Source organism: Myotis myotis, unplaced genomic scaffold (assembly GCF_014108235.1).
Source record: "Myotis myotis isolate mMyoMyo1 unplaced genomic scaffold, mMyoMyo1.p scaffold_m19_p_10, whole genome shotgun sequence".
NCBI classification, from domain to species: domain Eukaryota; kingdom Metazoa; phylum Chordata; class Mammalia; order Chiroptera; family Vespertilionidae; genus Myotis; species Myotis myotis.
The window spans coordinates 59967346-59978875 of NW_023416314.1; the positions used below are offsets into that span (position 1 = coordinate 59967346).

At 34.8% G+C, this 11530-nt stretch overlaps 1 protein-coding gene across 3 annotated transcripts in view; it reads left to right on the forward strand.

Moving 5' to 3' along the window:
* METTL15 (methyltransferase like 15) overlaps nt 1–9447 on the forward strand; it is a 194845-nt gene extending 185398 nt beyond the window's left edge. For 2 of the 3 annotated variants that reach the window (XM_036325697.1, XM_036325698.1), the window contains one exon: nt 7663–9447. In XM_036325697.1, coding sequence (XP_036181590.1) covers nt 7663–8108 — 446 coding nt within the window. In that variant the 3' untranslated portion in view covers nt 8109–9447. The remainder of the gene's footprint in view (nt 1–7662) is intronic. The other variant, XM_036325699.1, reaches the window with a different exon arrangement.
* The last annotated feature ends 2083 nt before the right edge of the window (nt 9448–11530 follow it).

An 11530-nucleotide genomic window follows, 5' to 3' on the forward strand; every position in this document is an offset into this window, starting at 1 on the left:
AGTTTATTCTTGTGTATGATGTAAGTTGGTGGTCTAGTTTCATTTTTTTGTGTGTATCTGTCCAATTTTCCCAATACCATTTACTAAAGAGACTGTCTTGACTCCATTGTATGCTATTGCCTCCTTTGTCAAATATTAATTGCGCATAATGGCTTGAGTTGATTTCTGGAGTCTCTGTTCTGTTTGATTGATCTATATGCCTGTTCTTGTGCTAGTACTAGCCTGTTTTTATTATAGTGTCTTTATAGTATAACTTGATATCTGGTATTGTAATATCTCCAATATTGTTCTTCTTTTTCAAGATTACTGCAGCTATTTGAGGTCTTTTGATTCCATATACATTTTTGGAGTATTTGTTCTAGATCTGTGAATTATGCCATTGGTATTTTAATAGAGATTGCATTGAGTCTATAGATTTCTTTGTGTAGTATGGACATTTTAATGATGTTAATTCTACCAGTCCATGTACATGATATAATCTTCCACTTGTGATGGACATTTGCTTTAATAATGTACTTTTTTTAAAAAAAGAGTGTATTTAACTTGTACACATCTTGCTACTAAATGTTTATTAGCTATATTTGACCTTCAATTCTAAATGATAGCTGCTTAGAGCCAAACCAGTATTACATGAAATGTTAAAGGGTCTTCTTTAAGAAGAAGAGAAAAAAAAAGATTGAAAATATGAACAATATAATGGCAGTAAATACATATTTATCAACAATTGAATCTAAAAAATCAAAATAAACAAAGAACCAAATACACTGAAGAAGAACATAGAATTAGAGAAATGGAAATGTGGAACAGATTGAATCTCAGAGGAAAGGGTGGAAGGGCTTGGAAGAGATGTATTTATTGCCACTATTATTTTTCATACTTTTTATCTTTTTTTCTCTTTAAAATAGCAAGATTATGTCAGTAAAACTGATGACAGTAGGAAACTAAAAGCTAATATACATTTAAAAATATGTATTGTTGAGAGTATTACAGATGCCCCCTTCTTTCCCCCATTGCTCCCATCCACCCAGATCCCACTCTACCCCATTCCTTTACCACCCAGTTGGCTGTGTCCATGAATAATGCATTATACATATAAATTCTTTGGTAGGAGGAAAACAGTTTTGTTATTTTGATGAAATGAGAAAAATTGTGGTTTAGGATTTTATAGGCATTACATGAAATAAAGCTTACATAAAATCTCTATAATATTGTGCATTAATCTTGGGGGGAAATACACTTAAATCATGAAGAGCTTAATGACATCTTTTAAAACATAACTTTCCAAATTTTACCATTACATTCTCATGTCTTATTTTATTCTTTTAAAGAAATATGCAAAAATAAAGTTCACCTTGCATATTTGCTCGTTTCAGATCATAAGAACTTGCAAGCAAGCATTTCCTAAAGTTAAAATTATTTGCATGTTCTCCATTGCATGTCAGATGATTGATTCATTAAGGAAATTCCAAAGCAGTATCATTAAGTACATGCAAACAGTTGTATTGAGACAGTGAAATGACTGGCAAATTTGGGAGGTCAATTGCTCCATTAAAATGATAATTTTTTTAACCACAATCACATTTGGCCAAAATGTAGGATATAGGACAGGGCCTATTTTGTGACATTAATTTTACATTCTAGTCATAATGTTTTCTGTGACTAAAAATATTATACTTTTCATCTAGTCACATATATATATATATATATATATATATATATATATATGTATATATATATATATCCAATGATATGAATGAAACTCTTTGTAGTAATGTTTCTAGATTATTCATTTATCCATTTAGTGTGTTTCATTCATTATCTATTCATTATCTTTTCAACAATCATTTACTAAGTATTTACTATAGTAGTTTTTTAATCTTGGCTGCAAGTCAAAATCCTCTGTGAAGCTTTTTTAAAGCAGTGATTCCTGTGTAATAAACCCCTCAAACTAATTCAATAGTTTTGGACTGGGGCCAGGCATCTTTATTTTTTTCAGTCTCCTTGAGTGACCCTGTTGTGCAGTCAGGATTAAGAATCACAAGCTTCTCAGTTAAGCGCAAGAGATGTAAGATTGAACACGGAAAAGGTTCTGTTCACAAGGAGACCAGAGTCAAATGAGTGAGTTAGACAAGTAAACTAGTAATTACGGTAAAATGTAGTAAGTGCTAGACAGGGTAAGTACAGCTCCACCCGCTTAGATCTAATGTGCATCGGCCCAGTGTCAACCAAGTCCAGTGACGGGCCATAAAACAGGAAGGTTTTCTCTCCGCACCAAGCCAAATGGCCTAAGTTGTGATTGCATCCATATTTTCTGTCTAGCTCTATGCCTTAATCAAGTGAATTAGCCGTACAAGATTCTGTAATTAAACTCAGGAAATTGAAAAGCAGAGACCAGTTTCTATTTTTGATAGCAGGATATGGGAGATGAGGAAGAGGTGACGAAGGATTGCAAAGCAGTGAGCTCCTCCAGGGCAGGGACCAGGCCTCCTTAATATTTTTTTTCCATGGGCCTGATTCAGAATCCAGCACATGGGTAGGCATTGGATCTGGTGTCGTTTTGAATTTTCATTTTTTTCATGGTTACTAGGCAGATGTCGCTACCTACACTGTGTATACCTGAGCGGATGCTGTCCCTTACTCTCTGACCAGTGAATTTCACAAGGAAACCCATTGCGCTACCTGAGAGCCACAGGTCATTTGCTGAATTATCTTTAAACTTTCTTTCTTTCTTTTTTAAAATATATTTTTATTGATTTCAGAGAGGAAAGGAAAGGGAATCATTGATCAGTTTCCTATGCACGCCCCATACTGGGGATCAAACCCACAACCCAGGCATGTGTCCTGACAGAGAGTCAAACCTTGATCTCCTGGTTCATGGTCGATGCTTAACCACTGAACCACTTCAGCCAGGCATCTTTAAACTTTCTAATTAAACAAAGAACTTTGCTTAATTTTTGGTAGTAGGATTACCTTTTGTTGTCTTCTTGAGTGTTTGTACTATTGCCAGTTGATGTTTATTTTTATTACTTTAATTTCCATTATGATATGCTATTTTATATTCTTTTGTTTCTCTTTTATTTCATTTTACACAGTCTGCATTGTCAAACTTTTTTTCCTATGAATTACAGATGCAAAAGGGCCTGTAATGGAATCCATCTAAAATAAGGGAGGACGTGTGCCTTTGATCCCCAGAGCTGCACGAAAAGGTCCACAAAGCATGTTGCCCTTATCATCTCCTGGTCCCTAAAGATGGGACTTAAGGGAGTTGCCAGGATCACACCTAGGAATTATTTTCAAGAAACCCAGTGGACATAGTCCAGATTAGAATTCCCTAAACAAAAGTAAGAAAGCCCCAGAAGAAAAGTTTCTTGGATTAGAGTTATTCTATTATCTTCAAGACCATCCATTCCTCCGTATAAGTGAAAGCTTTTATTTTCTTTCTCCATGATATGATATTGGCAGGGCCTAATGAGACCTTATAAAGAAAAGCTTGTTTGATTACAGTGGCATTACTCTATCAGCTCCAGGGATTCATATACAGTGTGGATGTGCGTAAATGTGACTATAAATTACATAAACTTCAAGTTACATAATATAAAGTATTAATAAAGTCTCACTTTATCTGAATACTTCGAAATAAAACAGATTCCCTCCCTAAAAGAACTGGTCAGCAATCTTATAGTTTCCCATCTAGCTGGCTGAATGAATTATAAACTATAATTCTGCCATAAGAATGCCATTTTAGCTGGTAAACAGAAATGCCTACCATACTGTGTCATGTCAAATGAACCAATGTTGTTGTTTATATTAGAACTTCTCTTGTAATTTCATACATTATTTGGTCATTTTAACATTTCCTATTTTTATTAGTTTTCAAAAATATAGGATGTCCTAAAAAAATGTATACATACTTTAACATCTGATAGCTCACTTAATTTTCACTCCTTTTTAGGTTTAATGGATTTGAAATAATGGGTGAAGCCAAACTAAGCTTTGAGCAAAGAAAAGTTATCCTAAAGTGCCACTAGACTTTTTTTATGGCAATACATAAAAGGTAACATTTACGGTACAAAACCAGCAACAGCTGACAAATTGAGGGCGCACAAATGCCGAATGAAATGATTCTTGATATTTGCAATTCCATTGCTTCAGGTTATTAGCAGTGCCTGGACTAGAATGGTCATCAGTTTGAAAATAGGCATTAACAAATATAATTATTCATTTCTGTAGATTCCTTTAAATTTTGAAAATGAACTGTATGTTAATCAACACTGACTTTATAGTCATTCAGTGTGTATACATTTTGGGGGGACACCCTATATATATAATAATAATATCAAGGAAGTATTCATTAAGCTATCTGCCTTTCTTTCACTACATCAATTTTGTTAACACATTCCCAGGCATAGCTAATTCATTGCTATGTTAATAAACCATACCCTCAAATATACAGGGGTAAGCAAAAGGAGGTTTATGGAAAATAATACAATGTTTCATGTACTCACAACTGTAAACCTGCTTTTGCTCATCCCTGTATATGTTTGAAATGTGATAAAATGTCAAGGAAGCTAGGCAATTACCATGTTGAGCTATACTTTTAATTTCTACAAAATGCTAAAGACAATGTTAAGAAAAAATTATTTAAAAGAATTAAAGCAAAAATATCCCACAGCGTTTGTTGATCCTTGTGCTTCATGAATGTTTACCTCCAATTTTACTTTATCCATGCACATTAAAATGTATTTTATATTACATTTCTTCTTTGAGAAAATTTGTTTTGAATTATGCAAGGATTGAATCATGCAAGGTCTTAAGGAATGCAACCTTCCTCAAGTGTCCTCTAAATTCAAGCTCTAAAATATGGAGTTGCTTGTTTGTTCAGATCCTTAGAATGTGTTGAATCACCTTCCTCGGTAACCAAAACTCTTTCCCTGGAAAATGATGAAATTAAATAGCAAATGGCAAGAAGATGAACTCCCCTTTCAGCTTTGACTTTGACATTTTGTTTCTGAGAGACATGGTTGTTGGAAGATAAATTCCCTGATGTCTACCATTTTCTAGCCTTTTAGCAAGATAGTTTTTGTAGGGAAAGAGTGAACTCAGAACACTGATGTGGTTAAAGTTAGACGCCAGGTTCTCAGCTCCCGGGTACATTATTTCTTCCCTTCTTTGATCCAGTTCCCTGAGAAGATTAATCATATGTGTGTTAATGTACTTGGGATGTGTTTACTATAGATGACTAGAATGTGAACAAAGGTTCCAGCCTTGTGTAATTCTTACAGTGAAGAAGCACACTAAAGATGCTCAATTTCCAGGATTGCAGTCATGCTTTCAGATCTTCATTCATAGGGAATCTGGACTGGAAAGATTTCTCTGTGGGATAGTATTCTCTAAGAATGGGCTCCTAAATCAAATAAAAACTCCTGTATAAATTCATTGAACATTATACTTTAATATCATCTGTATGCCAATGGGGGTAAATCTAAGGAAAATTATATTTTTTGATTTGTTTTAAAATCAACATTTTATGTTTATCTTGAAAACTAGATGCAGTGTCACTGATCTGCATGTCTTAAAATATTATATAAACTAGAGGCCCGGTGCATGAAATTCGTGCATGGGGGGGTGGGGCGGTGTTCCTCAACCCAGCCTGCACACTCTCCAATCTGGGACCCCTCAGGGAACATCCCTCTCACAATCCAGGACTGCTGGCTCCTAACCGCTTGCCTGCCTGCCTGCCTGCCTGATTGCCCCTAACCACTCCCCTGCTGGCCTGATTGATGCCTAACTGCTCCCCTGCTGGCCCAATCACTTCCAACTGCCCTCCCCTGCTGGCCTGATAGCCCCCAACTGCCCTCCCCTTCCAGCCTGATGACCCCCAACTGCCCTTCCCTGCCAGCCTGATCACCCCCAACTGCCCTCCCCTTCCGGCCTGATCGCCCACAACTGCCCTCCCCTACCAGCCATCTTGTGGCTACCATCTCATGGTGGCCGTCTTGTGACAACGTCACACGAGGGCATTGCATGATGCCACCTAGGCTCTCATTATATAGGATAGTATCGCATATGTTACTTTTATTTTGCTTCTTTTATATATTCTAGATACAAATTCATTATCAGATATATGACTTGCAAATTGTTCCCCATTTCTTTGGACTGTCTTTTTACTTTCTTGATGGTGTCCTTTGAAGGACAAAGGTTTTTAATTTTGATGAAGTCTACTGTATCTATTTTTTCTTTGTTGCTTATGAGTTTGGTGCATTTGAAATAAGAACATTTACCAAATTCTAAGTCATGAAGATTTATCTCTGTGTTTTCACTTAAGAGTTTTATAGTTATTGCTCTCACATGTAAATCTTTGATCTATTTTGAGTTAATTTTTGTGTATAATTTAAGGCTACAACTTCATTCTTTTTATGTAGCTATCTGGTTGTCCCAGTACCATTTGTTAAAAGACTATTCTTTGCCCTTTGAATGCTCTTGGCACTCTTGTCAAAAATCAGTTGATCATAATTATATAGTTTTATTTCTAGGCTTCCAATTAAATTTCATTGATCTCTATGTCTATTGCTGTGCTAGTTTCAGACTATGTCAATTACTATTGTTTTGTAATAACTTTTGAAATCTGTGTGAGTCCTCCTACCATATGTATTTGGAATTATTGTCTATCCTTTTGCTAGTTATCTTCTCTTTGTCTCATTTTTATTTTCCTATTCTTGTTTGCCTACTTTTATGTTAAACAGTACTTTTGTGAAATATTTTTATTCTCTATTAGCTTATTAGCTTTCTTTGTATTATATTTAGTGTCTGCTCTAGGGACCATAATGCAACTTTAATTTTAAGTAAAATATAAGATCCCTACAGTAGCATTGTTACATTTACCTACTCTGATCCTTTGTGCTATTGCTATCATATATATTACTTATCTATATCTATATTAAAAACCTAAAAGTATTGTGTTATAATTTTACTTAATGAGGTCTGTCTTTTAAAGAAAGTAAGAGAATATGTATGTATTTTACTTTCTGTATATCTAAGTTATCACTCGGTATGATTTTAGTTCAGCTTGAAGTATTTCTTTAGCATTTATTGAATGCAGACCTGTTAGCAACAAATTCTCTCATTTTTAATTATTTGAAAATGTCTTTGAACCTTTAATTTTGAAGAATAATTTTAGAATAGCCTTTTATTGGAAGACAGATTTTTTTTCCCTTAACTATTTTAATATCATCCCAGTCTCTTGTAGCCTCTATTATCCTAACGAGAAATTAGCTGTTAATCATATTTTTGTTCTCCTTTGTTTAATGTATTGTTTTTCTTTGTTGTAGTCAAGATTGTTCTCATTATCTTTTGCTTCTAGTAGGGTTTGATTATAATGTGCTTGGTGCAATTTCCTCTGTTTATTCTATTTTGGGGCATCATTGAACATCTTGTAGTTGAGAGCTCTTTTTCTGCTCCTATTTGACTCTAGTATATTTTATGATTTATGAAATATGTTTTAAGCTTTGTTAAAATGCTTAGAAATAAAATGGGGAAGTACTGATGAAATGCTACAATTTTCAAATGAAAATTAGTTCCTTAAATATATATACAACCCAGCACATGTGGAAAATATTAATGTTGCCTGTCCTCTTTTCTTATTTTCACAAAATCTGTTTATAGGTGCATTTCCTCCCTCTGCTATTTATGCACGAAAAGACTTGCTACAACGATCTACCCATATTGCTACCAAGACTTTCCAAGCGTTGCGCATATTTGTGAACAATGAACTCAATGAACTTTATGCAGGACTGAAGACAGCTCAGAAGTTTCTGAGACCTGGTGGTCGTCTTGTTGCCCTCTCCTTCCATTCACTAGAGGATCGCATTGTGAAACGATTCTTGCTTGGGATAAGCATGACAGAAAGATTTAATCTAAGTGTAAGACAGAAGGTGACACAAACATCACAATTGGGTTCAGGGCATGAAAACAAGGAAGAAGGCTCTCTAGCAAGGTCCCCTTTAATGTGGGAATTGATACACAAGAAGGTACTTACCCCAGAAGATCAGGATGTACAGGATAACCCCAGAGGGCGCTCAGCCAAGCTTAGAGCAGCTATCAAATTATGAGAAAGTCATAATCATCTGATCCTTGAAGTGTTCCCTCACAGTTTCTTACCTAAACAGGTTAACACAAGAAATTATGGGGATATATCTTTATATAGGTATGTGGTCATATGTGTGGACATTGAGAATTTTTAGCATTTTTTTTCTCACAGAAAATGTAGGTAATATTAATATGGCACAGAAAGTTCAACGCAAGGAGCAGCAGTATCTCAAAACTGGACAAATGGTTTATCTGGGCATTATTCAGGAAAATGCATCTTACCAGTTATGGTTACATATTATAAATTGGTGATTCCAAGTAAATAAAATAGTAATATAATTACATGTACAAAAGATAAGAATTAAATACTTGTTTGCTTTAGACTGACTTTATCTACCTCTGTAGTATGTAACTTTAGTTTCAAAGCTTGATTGTTTTTATTCTATAGGCTTTATTCAAATCTGAACAATTCTTCATTGAAATCAGAAATAGAAAATGTTCTAGGGAATGATGTGCTCAAATTAGAAACAAACAAATGCACCTAGAAAAATGTAAGTTTCTTTTTTGCATGAAGTCATATTTACTAATGAGAGAGATTCCCAAAGGTAACTTCCCATCCAAGTACCTGATTAACAAATAAAAGATCACACTCTTATATTCAACAATGTTTCATCTGTTTCATCAATTATTTTTAGACCTGTATACTATGGGAATTTTATTCATTAATGTTAATGAAACTGACAGCCTTGGGTTGGACAATGTCCTTCCAAAATCCATGTCCTTCACAAAACCTCAGAATGTAACCTTATTTGAAAATATGGTCATTGCAGATGTAAATGGTTGGGACGATATGTACTGGAGCAGGGCAGGCCCTTTATCAAATGTGTCTGATGTCCTTGTAAGAAGCTGAGAAGAGTCAGAGGCAGAGGGAAAACCACATGAAGATGGAAGCAGAAATTGGAGTGATACATCTGCAAACCAAGGGAAGCCAAGGGCTGCTGGCAACCATCAGATCCTAGGAGAGAAGCATGAAATAGATTCTCCATCAGAGTCTTCAGGAGGAACCAGCTGTTCTGACACCTTGATTTCAGATTTCCAGCCTCCAGAACAGTCAGAAAATAAATTTCTGCTATTGTAAGCCACCCAATTTGTGGTAATTTGTTACAGCGGCCCTAGGAAACTAAAACGCTGACAGCAAAAAATCTTGAATAAGTTGCATGACTAGAAGGCTTCTCCAATAAACACAAAATTGCTTTCAAAATGTTGTAGTGTAAAAATATATTAGCTACTTTATGTATTTAGACTGTTTACCACAATCATTCTTGCTCACTTTTTGTCTCTAAAATAAAATATATGAATTTGGCTTGGGAATTTGATTCTTTATCGAACTCAAGTGCATGGCACTCAACAGGTTTCACCTATTTCCCCACGTTGCTGTCCTTTGGCAACCATCAGCTTGTTCTCTGTACCTGTGGATCTGTTTGTTTTGTTTTGTTCCTTTGTTTTGTTTTTTTAGACTTCACGTATAGGTAAAATCATACAGTATTTGTCTTTCTCTTATTTATTTCACTTTAGCAGAACCCTCTAGGACCATCCATTTTGTCACAAATAGTAAGATTTTACTCCTGTTTTTGCTGATTAATATTCCATTGTATATATGTACCACCTCTTCTTTATCTATTCACTTATGAATACCTAAGCTGCTTTTATATCATTGCTATTTTCCATCATGCTGCAGTGACGTAAAGCTGCATATACCTTTTTGAATTCATGTTTTTGTTTTCTTCAGATAAATATCCATAAAGAGTATTGCTGGGTCTTATGGCAGCTCTATTTTTAATTTTTTGAGGAATCTCCATACTGTTCTCCATAGTGGCTGCACCAACTTACAATCCCACCAACAGTGAGTGAAGGTTCTATTTTCTTCATATCACTTGTTATTTGTTGATATTTTTATGATAACCTTTGTTAAAAGAGTGAGGTGATATTTCATTGTGACTTTAATTTGCATTTTCCTAATCTTTTATTTGTCAGTATCTTTTCTTATGTCTGTTGGCCATCTTCATGTCTTCTTTGGAGAAATGTCTATTCAGGTCCTCTGCCCACTTTTTAATATGAATGAGTTTTAAATGGTTAACTCTGGAGAATGTTTTTGGGGAATTCAAACAATACATATGGAAAATAAAAACTGATTGTTAGTATGAATATGCATTGCTTTTCTAATAAAATATAAAGAATATAAAACAAGCAATTGTTTGACATTTCTGAAGCTGTGTATCAACTGCTTCTACCAATCATTTTAATACAGCATTGATGTCATTGTGGAGCACATCAATTCTTAACAAGTTTTAGATCATTGCTTATTAAATGAAATTTAATAACTTCACACAATTTATAGTTGATACCCTTATTTTATATATTCTTTTTTATAATTGTATATGTTACTAAATAATCTTTTTGAAGTTTCTAGGGTTTTCTTTTCTGAGATACTAGTCACATCTACATATATTTTATGTAATATGTGATATATGATTTGTGCTTAAATTCATTTATGTTACAACCAATAGTTTATAAGATAATACATTTTGCCTAATTAAGTTTTTGAAATTAACTACTATCTCTTAAAAATTTACATATTCAAATATTATTTTACATTTTTTTTTTTATTGCTTAAAGTATTACAAAGGGTATTACATATGTGTCCATTTTATCCCCCCGCCCTAGACAGTCCCCTAGCCTCTCCTATCCCCCCATGTCTTATGTCCACTGGTTATGCTTCTATGCATGCATACAAGTCCTTTAGTTGATCTCTTACCCCCCTACCTCCTGCCCCGCAACCCTCCCCGGCCTTCCTGCTGCAGTTTGACAATCTGTTTGAGGCAGCTCTGCCTCTGTATCTATTATTGTTCAAAAGTTTATAATGGTCTCTATTATCCATGAATGAGTGAGATCATGTGGTATTTTTCCTTCATTGACTGGCTTATTTCACTTAGCATAATGCTCTCCAGTTCCATCCATGACGTTGCAAATGGTAAGAGTTCCTTCCTTTTTAGAGCAGCATAGTATTCCATCGTGTAGATGTACCACAGTTTTCTAATCCATTCATCTACTGATGGGCACTTAGGCTGTTTCCAGATCTTAGCTATGGTGAATTGTGCTGCTATGAACATAGGGGTGCATATATCCTTTCTGATTGGTGTTTCTGGTTTCTTGGGATATATTCCTAGAAGTGGGATCACAGGGTCAAATGGGAGTTCCATTTTCAGTTTTTTAAGGAAACTCCATACTGTCTTCCATAGTGGCTGCACCAGTCTGCATTCCCACCAGCAGTGCACAAGTGTTCCTTTTTCTCCACATCCTCTCCAGCACTTGTCGTTTGTTGATTTGTTGATGATAGCCAGTCTGACAGGTGTGAGATGATACCTCATTGTTGTTTTGATTTGCA